General features: G+C 48.8%; 1 protein-coding gene across 4 annotated transcripts in view; it reads right to left on the reverse strand.

Moving 5' to 3' along the window:
- The window catches only part of CALN1 (calneuron 1), a 536,504-nt gene that overhangs the window by 7,601 nt on the left and 506,320 nt on the right, over positions 1-22,583 (reverse strand). For all 4 annotated transcript variants that reach the window (XM_086692032.1, XM_086692031.1, XM_086692033.1 and 1 more), the window contains one exon: positions 13,618-13,774. In XM_086692032.1, coding sequence (XP_086548158.1) covers positions 13,618-13,774 — 157 coding nt within the window. The remainder of the gene's footprint in view (positions 1-13,617; positions 13,775-22,583) is intronic.

Raw genomic sequence — 22,583 nt, forward strand, 5'->3', positions numbered from 1 at the left:
CTCAGAGGAGGGTACAAACTTCCGGGTGCAGTAGAGCGACAGTGACTTTCTGCGCAAGAAGAGAAATGTAACGTTTTGGAGTTTCGCAAAAGGCACCGTCCGGGCACGGCTGTGTCGGTTTCTGCAGAACGCCGGGCTCCCATGTCTGAGGCAGCTGCTAGATTCAGATGCTTCCCTAAGTATTCACGCTGGGCCGGAAGCAACTTACCTTCCAGAATTGTTCTTGGGTGGCTGCTGGTCGGGATGACCCTAAATGACTCCTGGCATTACTTGAGTTACGCACGCCAGGGGGGGGGGGGGGGGGGTTCTAAGGAGGGGTCCCTGGGCAAGCAGCATACACATCCCTGGGAGGTTTTTTTAAAAAAAATTTTTTTTTAATGTTTATTTATTTTTGAAGGAGAGAGAGACAGAACATGAGCGGGGGAAGAGCAGAGAGAGAGAGGGAGACACAGATCCAAAGCAGGCCCCAGGCTCCGAGCTGTCGGCACAGAGCCCGCCGTGGGGCTCGAACTCACAAACCGCGAGATCATGACCTGAGCCGAAGTCGGAGGCTTAACCGACTGAGCCGCCCAGGCACCCCCATCCCTGGGAGCTTACTGAAAATGCAGGTGCTCATGCTGGACCCCACGCCCAGTCTACAGAATCAGAAACTCCAGGGATGGGGCCAGAGATCTGTGTTTAACCAGGTGATTTCGGTGAAGTCCACATGCTGTGTGGACAGGACCGGTGGGAACCCAGGAGAGAGTCACAAAGCTGTCAGACCTCTCACAGGCAGGGCGTCCCCGCCCCCACATCCTGCGGCACCAGGGGTCTGCCCTTGGGTCCTGGGATTGTATTCTTTTCATCCTTTTGTTGGGCTACGTCTTGCAACAGCGTTTTTATAAGGCCCTTAAGAAACCATTGGTAGGTCTGCATCAGTTGGGAAAGTAACATGGACCAGAGACAGAGAGATGGAAATCACCAGAAAGTAAAGTTTTGGTCAAGTGTGCCGAGGCAGAACAGATCTCTCTTCCATGCGTTGCTTCCTATACCAGAACTTTTCCTTCTTTGAGTCTGCACCACCCCCCTCCCCTCCCCATCTGTCTGTGCACCCGTGATCTTTGCACACAGTTTACCACTTAGCGTAGGAAAGAAATCTGTGCCCTGGAGGCAGCTGGGAAGCTGTGTACAGCAGAGCTACTCACTGGACCAGTGGCAACAGCACCATCTGGGAGTTTGATGTAAATGTAAATTCTTCGGTCCCACCGCAGAATTCCCGAATCAAAATCTCTGGGGGTGAAGGCCAGGAATTTGTGAATGAATAAGTTCTTCGGGTGATTAGGGAATTGCTAGGCCCCACCCCCAGAATTTTTGATTCAGTAGGACTAGGTGGGGCCAAAAAATTTGATAGAGTTTGAGTTGCTGGGGACCTGACAGGTGTGTGTGTGTGTGTGTGTGTGTGTGTGTGTGTGCGCTCGTGTGCGTGCGTGTGTGTTAGGGACATAGGGTGGGGGGTATCGGGGAAGATGGTTCTTCAGATTCAGACGTTAAGAAACCCAATGCCAGGGGGCACCTGGGTGGCTCAGTCAGTTGAGTGTCTGGCTCTTGATTTTGGCTCAGGTCATGATCTCGTGGTTGTGAGGTCGAGCCCCACGTCGGGCTCTGTACTGACAGCATGGAGCCCACTTGGGATTCTCTCTCTCTCCCTCTCTCTCTCTCTGCCCCTCACCTACTCACGCTCTCTCCTTCTCTCTCAAAACAAATAAATAAACTTAAAAGAAAAAAGAAAAAGAAACCCAATGTCAGAAGAGCAGCAGAACATTTTCAGATTACCTTCCATTTTGAAAAGAGGTCCTTCTGCTGGACGTTATACTCTACCTTTGCAAACCTCCAGCTGAGGGAAAGTGGTTTTTCTTTGGATCGGACCGGATTATGGCATGGAGAGAGGAGGTGTGTGTGCGGGCGCGGGGGAAAGAAATGCAACTTCCCTTCATATTGCTTGCAATCTCTCTGTACGAAAGAAGAATGGCAAGAGAAAAAGGTCAAGGTAGGGTCCACATGCCGTTCAAGAACCTAAAAGTCATTCAGTTTCAAGTACGTCTTCCCGTTGACATTCGGGAGCTCCTCTGAAATCCCTGGAAATCACAGGGAAGAAGTGGGAAGCCGGGGATGTTTCCAAAGACAAATGGAGCTTTCCTTAAGAGAAGGGGTGTCGGGGGCTTGTCAGGGGGCCTCTGTAAATTACATCAGGAGGGTTTCTCCAGCAAGCCACGTTTCACAGAGACCCAGGGCCCCGTGACGCAGCTCTGCCCCCACCCCCAACACTTGTTGATTATTTCTGCACTCTTAGGTGCTGTCTTTTTTTGTTTTAATGTTTTTATTTATTTTTGAGAGAGGGAGAGAGAGCAGGAGCGGGGGAGGGGCAGAGAGAGAGGGAGACCCATAATCCGAAGCAGGTTCCAGGCTCCGAGCTGGCAGCACAGAGCCTGACGCGGGGCTCCAACTCACGAACCATGAGATCGTGACCTGAGCCAAAGTCGGACGCTCAACCGACTGAGCCACCCGGGTGCCCCTCTTGGGTGCTGTCTTGTTATCTTTAATCCTGGATCCCCTGGGCTTTTGCTTCCCTTGGGTGATTGAAAGTATTTTTGGTTCCGTTCTCAACTTGCCGATCATGTCTGGGTCTTAGAATCTTACAAATTCTTACCCAGAGGAACAAGATTTCTTTGGTGCCAAGATGCCCCTGTCCCAGGACTGGGCAAATATAAAAAAAAAAAAAAAAGTGCCAGCCCTCCCTCAGTAAGGAAAAAAGGAGGAGGCGTTTAAGAAGGAAAGATCCAGGGCTGAAAATAGGAGGATGGGAAAGTGGCGTATCTGGCACTTTCTGAGGGCTGGCTAATTTATTCTGGGAAGTTCCTCAGCATAAACATGCTTCTGAAGGCAGTCATCTACCTTTCCTTCCTGAGGGCTAGCGAAGGCCGAGAAAAATTGTGTGATTACGCTGAGGGAGAAATTTTTGGCTGAAGCCCTTCTTTGTGAAGGACACTCAGAAAACAAGGTTACAGGCGACAGGATTATCCCGCAGGAGAGCGGCTGCACCTTTGATCTGAAAATCCTTCAAAGCAGTAGGAGGGGAGAGATAAGGAAGGAGGAAAGGCCTGGAGACCTAATAGGGTGTACTTGAGGCCATGCAAATCCCAGTCTAGACCAAAGTCCTATAAGCAGAGTGGCACTCCCTGCTTGCTCCTCTCGGTGGCCCTGAAACATCATCATTTCAGCCTCTGTGCCTCCACGAGAATCCTGTGACATCCAGTTCTCACGCTGTCATAAATCGTGTGGCAGAGTAAAAAAAGTCATGATTTCGGAGCCAGACCCAAGTCTAAATCATAGTTATTCCACCTCTCGGCTGTGTGACCTTGGGCAAGCAGAACTTCCTCCGGCCTCAGTTTCCTCATCTATAAAATGGGAGCGTCTATAAAATGGGAGTATTAAAAACTGCCTTGTTGTGAAGAGTGAGGATATATGAAGGTACTAGGGTGTGTTTGTGCCCCCGGAGTGCCAATTCTCTTTTGTAAACCTTTAAAAACTTTTTTAATGTTTATTTTTTGCGAGAGAGGGGGAGGGGGAGAAAAATGTGGGGGGGAAGGGGCCGAGAAAGGGAGACAGAGAATCCCAAGTGGGCTCCACGCTGACAGCGGAGAGCCGGTTGCGGGGCTTGAACTCACGAACCGTGACATCGGGACCTGAGCCGAAGTCGGACACTTAACCTACTGAGCCACCCGGGCGCCCCCGGAAACGTTTTCAAAACTTGCCTTCACTTACTGAACCCCGCCTGAGTAGGCCAGGCGCACGCCGCGTGCTCTACACGTGTCATCACAGACCTGCATGGTGGCCGTCCCGGTGAGAGCTGGGTGTGTGACTGTCCCTTGACAGGTGGGAGCCTCTGAAGCTCCACGAGGTGGAGTCCAAGTTCATTTGGCCAATGGCGCAGGTGGGGCTTGGGCCAGGGTCTGGTTCTAACACCCGGGTTTAAAACTTCTGCACAAACTCTGCCTTCTTGACCTTTCGCTTAGCGACAGGACACTCAGCGATAGGAAGATCCAAAGAAAAGCCACTTCAAACCCCTGATGTGCTTGACGGTACAGCCCGTCCCGGGTTAATGTGTTTGTTGATAATAATTCAAGGCCCGTCTTCGGCTCTCACACATTTGCACTGTGCTACAGTTTGGGGTTTTACTCTGTGTCTAGGGTTTGCTTCCCCAGCAGAACTCGGGCTCAGCCCAGGATGACCTGTGACTCCGGGTTAGGGCTTCTCTTAACCACCGCGTAGGAACAGCCCCGGGGCAAGCGACTGAACCTCTCTGAGCCTCAGTTTCTCTCTCTGTGCAAGGAGGTGATGCTAACTGTTCTGCTAATGTCGAGCATCATCTCAAAGATGAATGAGCGGATACAAAAAGTGAAACCCACACCCAGCTGTGAATTGCCAGAGAAGTTCAAGACGTCCTTGTATCCCCTGAGGGCTGGAGGAAAGGTCTGCTTGTTTTTCTCCTGTGCTGGAGTGAGCATCCGGGCAGGGCTCCCAGACCTTTGCCGTGGTCCCTTCCCTCGTGAATTCGTTCCGGGCTGCAGTGAAACTCACCTTCCCAAAGCAGCACTTAGTATGCGCCACGGATGCAAACGCTTTCTTGCTGGGGAAGCGCGTGCCATCCAGCATCTCAGCTCAGCTGGGAGGACCGCCGACCACCTCCTGTCCCTTTCCCATCTCTGCTCCTAGACCACTGTGCCTCCTTGCCGAGCAGCTTCTGTTTCAGGCGAGCAGGGGTCCCCACGCATCCCCACACGAGACTGCGCGATGCAGTCCAAGGCTTGGCACCCGTTCTCTCTGCTGGGGGTGCCCGCTGACCTTCCCTCTCATTTCTTCTGGGCGTACCCCAAACCTCTCTTCCCTAGGAGGCTTCTCCTGAATGTCTTGCTCTCATAGAGCCTGATCTTTAAATTTTTATAATGATCGGACTCTTTTTTTTTTTTTTTTATGTTTATTTATTATTTTGAGGGAGAGGGACGGGGAGAGAGAGAGAGAGAGAGAATCCCAAGCAGGCTCCGCACCAGCAGCGCAAAGCCCGGCGTGGGGCTCGAGCCCACGAACTGTGAGATCACGACCTGAGCTGAAACCAAGAGTCGGATGCCTAACCGACGGAACCACCCAGGCGCCCCATGGACTAGACGGTCTGTCAATACTTGCTTATTTTTAATTGAGATGGCATTCCCATACCGTAACATTCAGCCTTTTAGCGTGGACAGTTCAGTGGCATTCACCAGGTTGGGAAAGAATCCCCACTACCCAATTCCAGAATGTGTTCCTCACCCTAAAAAGAAACGCCACACACGTTAGAAGTCACGCTTCGTCCCTTCATTCCCGCCTCCCCAGCCCCTGGCAATCGCTAATCTCCTTTCTGTCTCTATGGAGATGCCTCGTCCGGGCATCGGGCATAGCAGATACATGCAAATGTACAACGTGTAGCCTTTTGCGTCTTCCTTCTTTAACTTGGCCCAGCCCATGCATGCTGTAGCCTGTGTTGGTCCTTTATTTCTCTTTGTGCCACCTTTTGTTTCTCTGTTCACCAGCTGATGGACGTTTGGGTTGTTTCCAGTTTTGGGCAATTATGGATAATGCTGCTAGAACATTCTTATACAAGTTTTCGTGTGGACGTGTTTCCAGCGCTCTTGGGTCCAGATCCAGGTAGGAGTCCAATTTCTGGGTCATATGGTAACTCTTTTCGAGGAACTTGCAACTGAACACAGAAAATGGCAAGAATGTATCATGCTGCTGGCAATCTTTTCCATGTTTCTCTTCCCATGGGGCCCGAGCTCTCTTTCCAGCAGAGTGGTTGACATAGGAGCCCAGAAGGAACATGGGGGGAAATTGACACAGGAGCACATAGAAGTGGGGTCTCCAGTTTTCTTGAAAGCTTGGTAGCAAGTCCTGAACACCTACAGACTCCTGGATGCTATATGGCAGGACCTGGGTTTGTGAGCTCAAGCATCAGACAGGTTTTGTTTTGTTATTTTACCAGATTTAGGGGCGCCTGGGTGGCTCGGTCGGTTGGGCGGCCGACCTCAGCTCAGGTCATGATCTCGCGGTCTGTGGGTTCAAGCCCCGCGTCAGGGTCTGCGCTGACAGCTCAGAGCCTGGAGCCTGCTTCGGATTCTGTGTCTCCCTCTCTCTTTCCCTCTGCCCCTCCCCTGCTTGCTCTCTGTCTCTTTCTCAAATAAACATTCAAAACAAAACAAAGAACAAAACAGATTCACACTGATCCACTCGGCAAATGACAGGCAGTGACTCTTGGAGTTTTCTCCTGGAGTCTGCACGGATTTTGCCACGGACTGGCTGGGTGACCCTGGACGTATTGGGCTCATAATCCCTCTGGCTCAGTCTCTTCGAAATGGGGCTGCGTGTCTGGAGGCTTTGGCTCCCAAATGAGGCGAACCAGAATCATAACAATTCTGATTAATTGCCCCCACACAGACCTCTATGTAAGTGATATTTCTGGCAGGGAGCTCGGGGCTCAGGAATGTTTAAAAACAAAACAATACAAAACCCATCTTAGGTGATTCTCACAATGAGCCAGAACTACCAAGTCTGGGAGCTATTACTGCTCTGTGATCCTTCCAGGTCTCACATTTTATGATTTTATGAAACTGAATATTTCCATAGCCTAAAGTGGAACTAATTAAGAGCTCCTGAAAGTGAATATTCTTTTTTTTTGTCATTTTTAAAAAATATTTTTAGTTACTCTTGAGAGACCGAGAGAGCGAGGGAGCGAGCCCGAGCGGGAGAGGGGCAGAGAGAGAGAGGGAGACCCGGAATCCGAAGCAGGCTCCAGGCTCCGAGCTGTCAGCACAGAGCCCGACACGGGACACGAATTCACGACCTACGAGATCATGACCTGAGCCGAAGTCGGACGCTCAACCGACTGAGCCACCCGGGTGCCCCTGAAAGTGAATTTTCTATACATCAGCGAGACCAAGAATGCTCAGGTACCCCAGGCAAGACCTGGAGACAGAGATAGATGATGTGGCCGAATAGCAGTGAGACTGCCATGTTTTATGATACCTGTTAAGGGGAAGAAGGGCCACCCCTCCTTCTGGCTCCTTCTCTACCATAAAATCGTCTCAGGTTTCTAGCCATCAGACGGCCAGGTCTTGCTTGGAGGGTTCCACTGTGGACCCTTGGTGAGGTGGCCAGGTGTTGTTCTGGCCTTTCCGACAGACCTTCCTCTTCTGGGAACGTAATTCATCTTTTGGTTTGGGGATCTGTAGCTCAGTCTTCAGACTGATTGAACTCTTGGTCCAGGGCTCCACCTTCCCCCTGCAGCAAACCAGACTGGCCAAGTAGAGTGTGCCAAGCTCTTGGCTGGGTTCAGGGTTAGGCATACGGGCCAAGCAGGATTGATGGGAGCCCCTTCTTGGAATGGAGGTGAATCTTCAGGGAGAGAATCCTGTCACTTCGGGGAGAGACAGCCTGCCCAAGATCGAAGCCAACAGAGAGGAAAGAAGGACAGAGACTGGGAAGGAGACAGTGACCGACTGGGGGTTGGGAGGACAAGGGAATGTCGCTTGAGCTCTTTCGATCCAGGTCAGCCAAAGTTCATCCCTTTGCCAATATTTTTTAGTTTAAGGGCGTCTGGGTTGAGTTGCTGCTACTTAAAACCAAGAGTCCTGACTGGTACTTTTAGCACCTCCGATGTTGGCATCGACTTGACTTTAGGAGCGAAGGTGTCAAGAAGAATGTTCAAACCCTGCACATTTGGTCCCTGTGCCATCCTTCAAAGACGATGTGGCATTCTAGCAGTGGGGACGCACGACGTCTCCGGGAAAAAAAAAAAATCAAATCAGGAGAACAGACCTGGGGCTAGGGATGAGCTAGTTCTGTTTCGTTGTCTGTTTCGAGTGCTCACTCCTGTGTTCAGCCTTATACAAAGTAATCTCACGTGTCACCTCATGTCCCAGCCACACGAGGCAGTCATTGTGTGATTCCCATTTCACGGATGAAGAACATTAGGCTCTTACTGTGTATGTAAGTGTCTCAGGCAAGTGACCTCAGACAGGACAAAGCAGGATTTTCAGCCAGGCCTGTCCAGAGTGCAGAGTTGGAGTCCTCAACGACCAGGCGTACTAATCAAAACCAGTCCTCCGGCTGTCTACCTCGTGTCTCGGAATCTCATCACTCCTCACTCGTGGCTCCAGAAAACTTTCCTGCCGGACTGCTGTGAAGGATTCCCAGATTGAAGAAAAAAATCCCTTTCTGTCTGAAGTCCCAAATCTCTCTGAAAACTGTGTCCTGTCTCACCACCTGCCACGGACCCTCCGCTCCACCTTAAGCTCCACCCGCAGAGAACAGGTTTTATTTAAGGAAATTCATGGCACTGGGCAAACCGAGAGCAGATGGTGTAGCAGACGTGTTATGTCCTTTTCATTTGGATGGGCCTGAAATACCCAACGTGCACGGCCAGGTGATGGGACAAGGCTCCCCATCTGGGTGTGCATTTGACATCCCAATAGGAATTCTGCAGCTTCAGCAGGGATGGCTGGCCTGGAGACCTTAGGTTTGGTTGCAAATTCTTTCTGACCTTCCGCTGAGCCAGAAATTGTTGAAGCTGGATGTGACCGTCATTGTCTAATCTTTGCATTGCAGAGGTGAAGAAGAGAAGGCTGAGAGTTTCTAGAGAACTTACGCAGGGTCACATATCTAGTCCAGCCAGGGGTGGGCACGTAACCCGCATGTCTGTACAGTGATGCTTTGGGAGCTAGGGAGCTACCCGGCCCGCGTCCCCTCCTTTGACATTTATTTCTCTCGTCCATCATCCCGAGGCACTGGATGGCGCAGAACAGCTCTGCCATATGCCTTTCACAGAAACGATTTCTCCCCCCCCCCCCCCCCCCCCCGTCGATGATTTCGCTTTACTTCCTTCTGCCGCGCGTGTTGTCAGAATGTCTAGAAAAATCTGACAGCTGGTATTCCATTTAGGGACAACATTTGGGCGATGTGTCTTGAAAGGGCTCACACACAGTCTTGCCGCGCCTTCTACTCAACTTCCAAATATAATATGACTTTCCTGGCGATGACATGAAAAACGAGTGACGATGAAGTGCCATTCCGTAAGGGGGCCTGAGACGCCTATGTCTGGCTAAAGGGAGCCAGAGGAACAAATGAAGGGGCAGGGCCTTGTCAGATAGCCCCGGGTTCACACCCTTCCCCGGTACTTGACCTTGGACGAGCGACACCGGTCTGCTGAGCCTCGGTTTCCTCATCTGTACCAGAGGGGCCACAGAACTTCTCTCCCAGGACACGCTGACAGGTGAGTTGCTCGTGTTAACAGGTGACCGCCCCTGGCTGCCACGCCAGGCAGTTAGTTCCCTCCCGCCCCTTTCCTCTTGGACTGTATCAATATGGAGGAAGCAGTAAACACATTAGAAGCGGTAAATCAAACTTAATGTATATAATATAATTTGTTAGGTGAACCCTTAATAAGGATCCGGTGACAGGCAACTAGAGGACCACAAGGTCAACCACAAGACCACTCGATTCCTCATGTGTCAGCAACTGGACCCAAATAGACAAGAATTTGTCTCTCAGCGTCACTGGGCTTCTGTTCTCCAAAAGCGAAATGTCTGGTGATTATAAAGGAATCACACGGAAGCAAAACGTCTTAAACCTCTCATGTAGCCCGGATGGTGAGTGGGCATTGCGGGTAGGCACATAGTCCGGTAACTAGCCCATTTCGGTGAATGCTGACCTATTTATTTTTCCAAATAGTTAGAACACACGTATTGAAAACTGACAGCTCAGAACATTGAACATAATTGATCTTAATGAGGGAATTCAAAAAGATCTGGGGCGTTGGGAACACCTGAAAGGCATACTTTGAGCTGAGGATTCTCTTTGGACCGGGGGCTGGGTAGACTGCCAGCTGATGGGTTTTGCCGGAAAGCCCCCGAATTCAGTGCGATTCAATGATCTCGTGCCCAAAGCACCCAGCACGGTGGGTGACACTTGGTCCGGTGTTTGACTCAGTCTGAATAATTTCTCATCTGGAAGCCAGGTGTGAACAAAGGAAAGGTCCACTTCAGAACCCTTGAGTTAGATTCTTCTGGTCTCTTCCCGGCCTTAATAAGGGCTTCTGTAGATGACTTCTTTGGGTGCTCCAGGAAAATGGGTGCTCCAGGAAAATGAGCCCCCAACTCAAGGGTTTCCTGAAGACAAGTCAAGAAAGCTGTCCTTCTGTGTACCTTGGAATCTCATCCTAGTCCTCTTGTCCTTCCCCTGGGAGAAGATGGAGACATTCCTGCCTCCTTATGATCACAGAGCCCTATCTTCCGTAAAGGGAAGGCGGATTAGAACGCGTGAGGGGCCGTGTGGATGTGTCTGTGCGTGCACGCGTAGCTGTGGTTTGCGTTGGCCTAAGCGCCAAACGGGTAAAGACAACAAAATCAAGCCAAAGGGAAAACTAAAAGGAGAAAAAGAAAAACATAAACCTCTCCCACCAAAGGGGGCCACATCCCCCCCCCCCACACATCCATTCATGTGGAAGGAATGATCGAGATTTCCTGACTTAATGGACAGAACCTGAACAGGTTTGTACAAGTCTCAGACCCAAGATTTGTAAAAGCGAAAAGTATCATCACTGGTGTAAAACGATGCTAGGGCCTGAGGAAGGCCTCCTGTTCGGCTCTAACAGGCTCCACGTCAGGTCGTGCATATCAGCATTTTCAAACCTCTGCTACGCTCCAGAATCTCAGTCTTGACCCCCAATGTGCTGAGCTCAGAGTTATTTGATGTGCGCCTCTTTAAATTCCATTCTACCAGGGCGCCCGGGTGGCTCAGTCGGTCGAGCATCCCACTTCGGCTCAGGTCATAATCTTGCAGTTCGTGGGCTCGCGCCCCGCGCCGGGCTCTGTGCTGACAGCTCAGAGCCTGGAGCCTGCTTCCGATTCTGTCTGTCTGTCTGTCTGTCTCTCTGCCCCTCCCCTACTTGTGCTCTCCCTCTCTCTCTCAAAAAAAATAAGCATTAAAAAAATGAAAAGAAACAAATTTCCATTCTACCGCACATCAGTTTCATCGACCAGCTCATCCTTCCTTGCTCAGAGACAGGGCAAAGACCTGCACTTTTAGGTTTCTTTTTTGTTTCTTCATTGGTTCCTTCCTCTGACATAAAGTAAGGCAAGATTCCCAGTCCCCTTGGATCTCCCGGCTTTCCAGGTTGAGCTGATCAGCGTGGGTATATACCTGCTGCAGCCAAGTTGTTTGGTTTGATTCGTTTTTTGCTGCAGCAAAATTTTAACAAGAGCAGGAGGGAAGAGCTCCCTGGGAGGGTAGGGAGGAGGTCAAGGTCGGCCACAAGGCCTCAAATGGACCCTTCCAGCCCTAGGGCACCAGCGGGGAGCTCAGTTGAACACAAACCAATGAGCTCGCATTTCAGGCCAAACGGCACTGACATAATATTAAAACAAACGCAAAACAAAAAAACCCTCTGATGTGAAAACAAGCAAAAGGGCTCATGTAATCCACGTTGCAGAGGGCATTCAAAAAAGCAATGTGCTAATTACAAAGCAATGTTTCTCTTATTCAAGAAGGCCACAAAGTTTAAAGCATTCAGCACAGCAACTGGAACGTATCACTAAACCCCACGGTTGGTAGCTGTTGCCCATGTTACACGTACGAATCAATTCGAGCGGACTCAGGAAGACTTCGATTTGGAAACCCCTTTCTCCCTCAGTTTATTAATATATGAGCTTTTGAATAATAAAAAGACATTGCTTAGGGTTCAGATTCCTTCCCAGTGCAGTCTGACCTTTCCCAAATTACTAAGACTTGTGACATTTCTCTGAACAAAACACCGATCCACAAACGAAGGCTCTTGTGGAAAACAAGATGTCCAGAAATACTCCCCTCTCCCGTCTCCAGAGCATTTGCTGACAGTGGGGGGCTGGAGCCCCCGATGCTTCCATTGCTGGAACACACAGCCTGTCATCAGGGTGGGAAGAGCTGGGTCGAGATGGATGGGGGAGGCCAGGCCTGCTGTTTTCTTAGGTGTTCCTCCCCTCCCTGCCTGCCTCGCCCCTATTCACCCTCCCGATCCCCCTGCCTGTCCTGCTGCACATGTGGCTCTGCCTGTGACCACCCTGCTCTCGTGTGGTCTCGCGTGGCTCCAACTCCAAATACAGCCACTGATGCTCCAGCCCACGTGTCACATGCAGGCCGACCGGGGCAGCTTCTGGACCACAACTGGGTTTTGTTCGCCACACACAGCGTTTTTGAAAGATGTTTGGATGCCTACAGAAGGGGGCACAGCTCTCAAGTTTACCCCAATCCCTCCCTATCCACCACTCCCCGTCTCCCTGGCTTGAGTTAATCGCACTTATCACCTCGGAGTAGAAGCGTCTCTTCCTGTCATGGCCTTTAATCCTGCACACGATGCAGCGGTGTGGCCCGGACAGGACCCCTGGGGGCCCAGGTCCGAATGAACCACTGTGGCCCCCTGGACTAACTGCGTTCCGCATAGACTCCCCGCTCGGCCGGCTCTAACGTGGCGGCTCCGAGACCAGGCAGGGCGAATGCCATCCTGGTGGCTATGTGACAGCTTCCCAACGGTGTGCCCCGATTTGTGTAAGTGTTCGGGAAAAAGAATAGAAAAGAGTGGCTAGACCTCTTTAAGAGATCCCAGCCCTGGACAAGTTAAACAGGCCTGATATCCTGTTTTAATGTCATTAAAAAAATCTTTTTTTTTTCTATTCATCAGGGTTGTTAAAGCAGTTCTGATTTTCAAAGTTGAAAGAGGGATTGAATTATTTAGCTTCCCTGGAACGTTCTACTGATTAGGGGATCAGGTAGGCTGGTTTTGTTTTGTTTGTTTTTTTCTTACCGTTTCTTTCATGAGCCCAAGAAAAATGGCCTCTCGTGGGTCTATATTTTGGCCCCAGGAAAAGCTTCTCTCTTCTCTAAGTACAGGGTTAAATTCGCGAGAGTATTTTTGTGAACGGGGCTGTTTCTGACCAGTGCCTTCAGGGAGCAGAGCACAGAGGCAATCCTTTCCTAAGGGTCCTGCGAAGTAGGTGTAATTATCCTGATGTTTATAGGTCAGGGTACGCCCTCAGAGAAGGCACACCTGGTGGCCAAGGTCGCGCACTTAGCCACTGGACTTGACCCGAGTTGGGCGCTGGAGTTTGTACCACTCCACGCAGCCCCCCGGTGAGTAACGGCAAAGTACCACAAAGCTGCCCGTCTAATCACAGACTTGAGAGAAGCACTGGCGGAAAGACAGGGTCCCTAGAGGTCCTGCAAAAAGGCAGGGTTTGGGGGGAAAAATGGAAAAAGGAAAGGAAAGAAAAGAAAAGGAAAGGAAAAAAAGAAGAGAAAAGAAAAGAAAAAAGAAAAGAAAAGAAAAGAAAGGAAAAGAAAAGAAAAGAAAAAAAAGAACCTATTGCATCTTTGCGGAAAGGATCTTGTAACCTCAGTCCTGGATTCTTGGCTTCAGGACAAGGCCCTCCAGCCCCGACTGTAAATTCACTCTTCATAGCGAGGATGTGAAGGTGTTGGCCGGTCCCAGACCAGGTAGGAGGTGGAATCGGGGGTACCTACCTCCTTCGAACTCTGTCTGGCAGTTCTCCGAGGTCTCCTGCAGGCTCTCCTCCTCGTTGATGATGATGTTCTCGATGTCCTTCATTGTCAAGTGGTCCCGGAAGGCGTGGTAGAGGATGTGCTTCAGCTCCTCCAGAGTTATCCTCTGCATGTCGAACTGTGGGGATAAAGAGGGATGAGAAGGTCTTGGGCGCGTGGGGCTGAGGACTCAGCCTGGGGCATGGCTGCCAAGCCCCAACAGCCCAAAGCTCCCGTGTGGAAGCTCGGCTCAGCTTTCCAGGATATCAGATGAGCAACTTTTCCATCGTGTTCTGCTCCAAGCATACTCGTGAACTTGCAGGCACTTACTGGGGATACAGTGAGCGCAACATATCCCCCTCGGTTGAGACTCCCGGAGGGAAAAAAAAAAAATGCCACCTGCTAGTTGGCCTCCCACTCACCCGGCCATCTGCCGTCACCTCCGCACGCCATGCACACCTCACGGACTTGGAAGTTGTGTCACACCTCAGATAATGCACACATCTCTAAAGATATTCTGTATCTCCTGAGAAGCTGGCCGTTCCCGTCTTGCTTTAGATACGCATCATGTTCTGACAAGGTAACATCCAAGTTCAAAGCCGTGTTCATGAGGAAGGAAAGCTAAAGGGAGGTGTGGCATCCCCCAGTACGGTCTTCGTGTCCTCGGGAGAGTCTCCTACTCTCCTACTCCATTTCTACCGGGTGTGGTCCTGTCACTCCCTTGGCCAATGAAATGTGAGCAGAAGTCACATCCGCCGCATCCAATTAAAAGCTCTAAAGGCCACATCATGTGCTCTTTCTCCTCTGCCACGAGAATGGCGTGCCCCCTGTGGGGGCTGCGCCTTCCGTCTGGGCCCCAGAACAAGGATAAGGTGGGGAGGATCTGCAGATACCCCGTGAAGGAAAAAGAAGACGAGTACGAAACGCCCTTCGTTGTTATCAGCCGTAGGCATTTCAGGCTTGTTTGCTAACTGGGTTTAAGTCAATGATACAGAGATTATACAAACCGTACAAAGCATATTTAAAAAATAACACAAAAAATTTCTACTAAAAAAAATACAACCACGCACAGAGGTCAGAGGCTACCGTAACAAACATTCGAAAACACCATGTTCCAGGGCCAAGGGGTGGGAGATGAGAAACACGTGATCGGAGGCCGGAAAGATAAAGACCCACGGCTGTTGTGCAGAAGCGTGACACTCGGTTGCGGCATTGCCTGTGATGATTTGAAGGACGGGTATCTGTGGGAGGAGTTTGTGGCCTTAGGTAATCAGTCTGGGGAACAGCATGGTTGCAACTGGTGGTAACGGACAGGGTGAAACCAGAAAGAGGTGGGCTCCTAACATTAGCAACTCAGGCAACAACAGGTGCTGGCGAGGACGCGGAGAAAGAGGATCCCTTTGGGGGATCCCAGGTGCTGGCGGGAAGCCAAACTGGTGCAGCCCCTCTGGAAAACAGTATGGAGGCTCCTCAAAATATGAAAAATAGAACCACCCTACGACCCAGCAATTGCACTGCTGGGTATTTACCCCAGGGGTAACAGAATGCTGATTCGAAGCGCACGCGCACCCCCGTGTTCACAGCAGCACTATCGACAACAGCCAAAGGAAGGAAAGAGCCCAAATGTCCATCTACCGATGAATGGATAAAGAAGATGTGGTAGGTATAGACAATGGAATATTATCCGGTGATCAAAAGGAATGAAGTCTTACCATTTGCAACAATGTGGATGGACCTGGAGTGTACTGTGTTAAGCAAAAGAAGTCAGCAGAGAAAGACAAATATAAGAGTTCACTCATAGGTGGCATTTAAGAAACAGAACAGGTGAACCCAGGGGAAGGCAAGGAAAAACGAGATAAAAACAGAGAGGGACACAAACCGTAAGAGACTCTTAAATACAGAGAACAAACTGAGGGTTGCTGGTGGGGTGTTGGGCGGGGGGACGGGCTACATGGGTGATGGGCATTAAGGAGGGCACTTGGCGGGATGAGCACGGGGTGTCATATGTAAGTGATGAATCACTGAATTCTATTCCTGCAATCATTATTACACTCTATGTTAACTAAATTGAATTTAAATTAAGAAATGCGAAAAAAGAAAGAGGTGAGCTCAGAGTGAAATAAGCCAGAGAGGAAGACAAAAATCATATGATTTCACATATGTGTGGAATCTTAAAAAAAAAACCCAAACAAACATAACAACCCTGAGCTCAAAGATACAGAGAACAGATTGCCGATTGCCTGATTTGGTGGGTGGGCGGTAGGTGAATGAGGGAAGGGAATCAAAAGGTACGTGCATTCAGTGATGAAATAAATAAATTCTGTGGGTCTAACATACAGCATGGTGACTGTAGTTAATAACACTGTACTGCATATTTGAAACTAAGGGAGTAGATCTTAAAAGTTCTCATTGCAAGGGAAAGAGTGTGCAATTACGTGTGAGGAGGGATGTCAATTAAATTTATTGTGGGGGCGCCCAGGTGGCTCCGTCGGTTAAGTATCCGGCTCAGGATGTTGGCTCCGGTCATGATCTCACGGTTTGTGAGTTCGAGCCCTGCAGCAGGCTCTGTGCTGACAGCACGGAGCCTGCTTGAGATTTTCTCTCTCTCTCTCTCTCTCTCTCTCTCTCCCCCCCACCCCTCCCCTGCTCATAATAATTCTCTCTCAAAATAAAGAAATACACTTAAAAAGATGATTGTGGTGATTATTTTGCAATATATACAAATATCCCATCATTATCATACACACAGGAAGCCAATGTAATGTTATATGTCAATTATATCTTAGTTTTTTTTTAAAAAGGAAAAACAAAACAAAACAAAACAAAACAGGAGAGAGAGATGAGCTCAGGAAAGAACAGGCCAGGAACGGAGACCACTCAGAAATTCCTGGTCTTGCGGAATGGAAAGAAGCAATTGTTTTTCATCTTCAACCAAGAAGGGATAAAATTGAGAAATGTTATAAATTACAAAACAAAGCAGAGTGGTCCTTATTAAAACCTCTGGAAATGCTAAGTGACTCTCCAAGGAAATTGGTTATTAGGTTTAGAGAGAGTTATGTCTCAAAATAATTGTGGATGTGGCTATTAGCAAAACACAATTGAAATCAAGATTTAAAAAAAAAAAAGGCGAATTTTTTGAGAGAGCCCTACTGGGCAAGAACCAACAGCATGGGATTAAAAGGCTCTATCACTACTCAAAACATAAAATGATCTTTGGGCTCCCAACCTTTTATGGGCACAAACCATTAGGAGAGTAAGTGACATAGGCCCAAAGCAAGGTGTATTCCAAGGCCCTCATCAGGAGGGAAGGAGACTAGTGGAAAAGGGCAGAAGGTCTCCCGGATGGTGAAGCTGGGAATCATTCTTGACATCACTCAGTGAAATCAAGAGCAGTTTTCAGGAAGCAGAACCAGGATCTAATCAAGGAATATTCCTTACCCCAAAGTCTGTATGGCAAGATTTTAGAATTGCTCTAAGCTTTTGACTGCTATGTGTCTTCCACTGTTTTCTTCTTTCTTTCTGGATGGGATTGTTTTGGGTGGTTAACCCGAGTCTGTTCCACCCTTATATGTTGAGTGTGTTGGGGGCGAGGGGAGAGGGATTTGTTTTTTTAATCCATATGTCTCCAGATCAGGAGGAACCATACCCAGATTTAGTGTATATCATCAGGGTCTAGACCTTGAGTCTTTTTGTTCATTTATTTTATTTATCGAGAGACAGAGACAGGCAGAGAGGGAGGGAGAGGGAGAGAGAATCCCAAGCAGACTCCACACTGTCAATGCAGAGACTGATGTGGGGCTTGATCCCACAAACTTTCAGATCGTGACTTGAGCTGAAATCCAGAGTCGAACGCTTCACCAACTGAGCCAGCCAGCTGCCCCTAGTATCTTGAGTCTTACGTATTATAATTGGACGGGATTTTTGAGTGTTTCTCTTGGGTAGGGATGAGTCTATTTTGTGGCTAAAGGGAGGAAAATGAATATTTGCGAGCAAGGGTGTGGGCTGTAACAGGTTTTACTGTTTCTAATGATTTTTCCCCCTCCCTGTGAGAGGGTCCTATCTCCCTGCCCATTGGCCCATTGATGTCAGGCTTGGGCCAATTGAATGCCAGTGAAAGCCATATATGAAAGTGATGGGTGTCCAAAGAGAAGTCTCAAAGCCGTCTTGTGTTCTGCTATTTCTTTTTTTCTTCTGTCACAAAAACACTTGTACCAAGTAGGGGCTGCTCCTGCACCGTGGCTCCTGGAATGAATACGATGTGGAGCTAACCCACAAAGGGCAGGCGATTTGAGAGAAATAAACCCTTATGTTGGCCACGAAGACTTTGGGGTCTCTGCAGTATAACTCACCCAAGAATGCATACAGAAATGTTTTAATTTAATGTGGATCACGGTGAAAGAAAGTTCTCGACCTTTTTCTTTCCCGGCTCTCTTGGTAAAGCAGTCATTACCTTGCTTGAAATATGCCCTTCTTCTAACAAATGAAAGGGGGTTTGAAATTTGCCAGAAATCGAAATGATTTAAATCTAAATGATCTGAATCGAAATGACTCAAGTTTGCCGGAAATCGAAATGACTCAAGTTCAAAGCCGTTTATATAAGTAAGAACAACTGAGGTGGGTGTGTAAAGTGGATTTGTCTGCTGCATCACAGTTTAGTGACTATGGAGTGAATTATGAGACGCACCTAGGGTTGACTCGCGGTCTAAAGTGTCCTTTAGATTTGATAGGGGAGCACGTGGTTGCTAGTCTGGGTGCTCCCAGAAGGTTGGCGAGATGCAGGAGGAGGGTGATGGACGTCACAGATGAGAAAATTTGGGCACGCCATCCACCGTGCCGCGATCAGAGACTGAGAGTGACAAAATCAAAGAGACTCTGAGAAAATGAGTAAGAATTTCCTGGAAGGCCGGAGGAAGGACCGGAGGAGCCGGAGAAATCCAGCTGAGACTCTGCTGAAAATCAGAAATTAGGTGAAAAGAATCAGCCAGAGTCTGACAAAGTCAAGGCAAGATGCAGATTCCAGAAATCTCTATTTTCCTTTCATTCACCTATCTGGGTCATCTTTTAATAATAGGATACTAATATTTAAACAAAATTAATTAAGTAGGATTCCAAGTTTCCTATGTTGTCAGAATAGATCTCTTTTGCAAGTTTGAAAGGCATCACTGTCAAACACGATGCCAATAAGGATTCCTTCCAAGATCATCAGTCCCTGAGCTTTTTAATTTTACTTGAGTCAATTTTGGAATGATGTGCTTTTTTTTTTTTTCCAGAAAACCGGCCAAAAGATCAGCAGGCAGCTATACTCAATAGTGCCGCAGTTTTAAGTTTCTCTCAGTACTTTTTAAGAAATTTTTTAAAACATTTATTTCTTTTTGAGAGACAGCGAAACAGAGCACGAGCAGGGGAGGGGCAGAGAGAGGGAGACACAGAACCCGAAGCAGGCTCCGGGCTTTCGGCACAGAACCCGACGCGGGGCTCGAACCCACGAACGATGAAATCATGACCCGAGCTGAAGTCAGATGCCTAACCAACTGGGCCACCAGGGTGCCCCTCTCAGGACTTCTTACGTCCCATTGTTGTTTTTTTTTTTTTAATTTTTTTTTCAACGTTTATTTATTTTTGGGACAGAGAGAGACAGAGCATGAACGGGGGAGGGGCAGAGAGGGAGACACAGAATCGGAAACAGGCTCCAGGCTCTGAGCCATCAGCCCAGAGCCTGACGCGGGGCTCGAACTCACCGACCGCGAGATCGTGACCTGAGCTGAAGTCGGACGCTCAACCGACTGAGCCACCCAGGCGCCCCGATTACGTCCCATTGTTTACTTACAATCCTACTTGTGTTTCTTTCTCCTGGGTTTGGTTTTTGTTGTTTCATTCTGGTTTTACTAGATCATGGCTAAAGAATGCAGCCGGTACATCTGTTCTTTTTCAGGAACATAAAGAGTTTTCTATTATGATATCTCTGCAGGGTCAATCGCACAATCATGTTTCTCCTCATTAATTATATTACGTAGCCTTAGAATTCTAATCTGCTATCTCCTATAACCTTATTTTCTGGGGACTACTTGATTTGTCAAAGACCGTAACACATTAAAGTCTGTGAAGGGAGTTATATCTCCAAGTCCTAATATTTCTTAAATGAGGCCATTCCTTAGTGCAGAAAGATTGATTTCCTAATCCAACAAATAGTTATTGAGGCTGACTCGATGCCAGACTCTGATGGAGATGCAAAGGTGAACAGGACATGGATCTTGCTCTCAGAAGACAAGCCAATAAGTAATTTTAATCCAGTGTGTTGTTAGCCAAGCCAGGGGAAGCACAGGATGGCTTGGGAACCCCTAGGAAAGGCAGCGGGTTCTAGAGAGCTTTCTGGAGGACGGGGCTGCAACCGGAGACCTACAGACGTTTGCTGGGTGAGTGGGCATGGGAGACAGGCAAAGGGAAGCCATGTTGGCCACGCATCACGGCTCTACCAAGACCTAGGGTGTGAAAGTTGACATAGTCCTTGAATGGCCATAGGTTGAGGTCTTCTGGGGTCTGGGAGCAGGAGACAGTGGTGGAGGATGCAGGGAGAGCCGTGGGGAGGGTGCTAGTCAGTGAAGGTCTTGTGTGCTCCAGTAAGGGAATTGGTTGCTTTTTGTTTGTTTTCACTTTTTTGTTCTTATTGTGGTAAAATATACATAAGCACAAATTTACCATTTCATCCATTTTCAAGTATACAATTCTGTGACATGAAGTACATTCCCATCATTGTGTAGTCATTACCACCAGCCATCTCCAGAACTTTTCCCATGTTCCTCAGCTGGAACCCCATGTCATGAAATGCCATCTCTCCATTGCCCCTCTCTGCTACCCAACCCCCCCCCCCCCCCCCCGCCCCTGGAACCCACCATTCTACTTTCGGTAGAGAGTCTAACATGTGGGGCTCAACAGTCGGTTGAGCATCCAACTCTTGATTTTGGCTCAGGTCATGATCTCAGGGTCATGGGATCAAGCCCCACGTTGGGCTCTGTGCTGAGTGTGGAGCCTGCTTAACATTCTCTCTCTCCTGCTCTCTCTGTCCCTCCCCTGCCTGTGCTCTCCCTCTCAAAAGAAAGAAAGAGAGAGAGAGAGAGAAAGAAAGAGAGAGAGAGAGAGAAAGAAAGGAAGGAAGGAAGAAAGGAAGGACGGAAGGAAGAGAAAAGAAAGAAAAGACAAAGTCTAACAGGAGTCTAATACCTCATAGAAGTAGAATCATACAGTCTTGTCCTTTTATGGCTACCTAATTTCACTTGGGTTTATCCACGCTGCTGTGGGCCTGCAAATATCTGATCTTGCCCCTGCTCTTAGTTTTCTTGGGTATATGCCACCCAGAAGCAAAAGTGCTGAATCATATGGTAATTCTAGGTTTAATGTTTTAAGGAATGGAGGTTGGCTTTTATCTTTTGGGTAGAATGGGGTGCCATTCAAAGATTTTCGCCAGAGAAATTACTTCCTCAGGTTTGGGCTTGAGAAAAATTCTCCTCCGTGGACAAGGGGCAAGAGGACCAGACAAGAGACTATTAAAGCAACAGCTTTAGAAAGCATGGCGGTCTTCGCATACCTTTCCAGGCCCAGGAGGGAGCCGTTCCTGCCCGAGGTGCCACATCAGCACACCAAAGCTTAGATAACTGTTGTGTCCTTGTAAATGCTCCTCTCCACCAGAAGCATCCAGTGAGTCGATTCCCAAACACCAAGCCGCGCTGGGCCTCCTCGCCCCAACACAAGGAAGACCGTGGGGCCCCAGCCAATCAGATATTTTCTCTTTGTCTCATCCTTATTCTTTATTCCTTATCCTGTAAAAGCCTCCGGCCTTCCGCCCCACTTTGCAGTTCTCCGAATGCAAACTGTCCGCTTCACGAAGTGTAAAAGTTTGCTTTTATCCCCCAAGTTGTCTTCTTCGATCCCTCTTTAGCAGCGGGCCGTGGTGACAGAATCGCAAACCACGCAAGAGCGTGATGGGCAGGACTCAATGATTCATTGTGTGTGGAGTGTGAAGGAGAATGAGCCAATCAGGATGACGCCCGTGCTTTATGTCCAGCCGGATGGGGGCACAGAAAGAAGGAGCCTAGAGAGAAAGGTGACCAACTGAATTCTGGATGTGAGCATCGGAGGTTCCTGAGGGACAGCCCAACGAATAGCCCGAGGGGATATCTAGATATGGGCTAATGATACAGCTTTGAAAGTCACTTGCCTACAGATGATAATAAAAGTCATCAGAAAGGATGTCAACACCCGGGAAGAGGGTATGGAGTGTGAAAAAGCCCAGGAAAGGCACTGGGAGGACATCAAGATAAACAGGTTACAGGCTCCATCCATTACAGAATGGCAGTGACACTGTGATTTGTAATAAATGTATATTTTGGTCTTCCATGTTTTTGTTCCTGGTTCCTCGCTCACAGCGCCCCAAACCCTTGGAATCCCCAAAGTGATAAGAGCAACGGAAGCATCTTTTGGTAAAATATTTGGTCTCTGGTCCTCAGTTCCTGCAATTGCCTTTGGCCATAAGTGGGGGTCTGGTTATTCCCAAGCCCCTTTCAACTCCAACTGGGTTTATGTTAATGAGGTGACTTTTGGAAGTCTCTGTAAGACGGGGGAGCAGGTGGCCAAGGGAACCAATCCTGCACAGATGGTTTGTAACTTTCAGTTACACCCCCGGATTTCCAGGGAGGAGAGGGGCTGGAGGTTGACTCAGTCACCAGTGTCCAATGTTTTAATCAATTGTGCCTAGATTGTGAAGCCTCCATAACAACCCAAAAGGAAGGGATTTTAGAGAGCTTCTAGGTTAGTGGCACTTCCCTGTGCCATTGGGTCAGGACCCAAACTCCATGAGGACATCAGTTCCTTTGTTTGGGATCTCACCCTATGTATCTCTTTATCTGGCCATTGATTTGTATCGTTCAGTATCCTTTGCGATAAACCAGCAGTCT

This window comes from Puma concolor, chromosome E3 (genome assembly GCF_028749965.1).
Source record: "Puma concolor isolate L17-30 chromosome E3, mPumCon1.1.hap2, whole genome shotgun sequence".
NCBI lineage: Eukaryota > Metazoa > Chordata > Mammalia > Carnivora > Felidae > Puma > Puma concolor.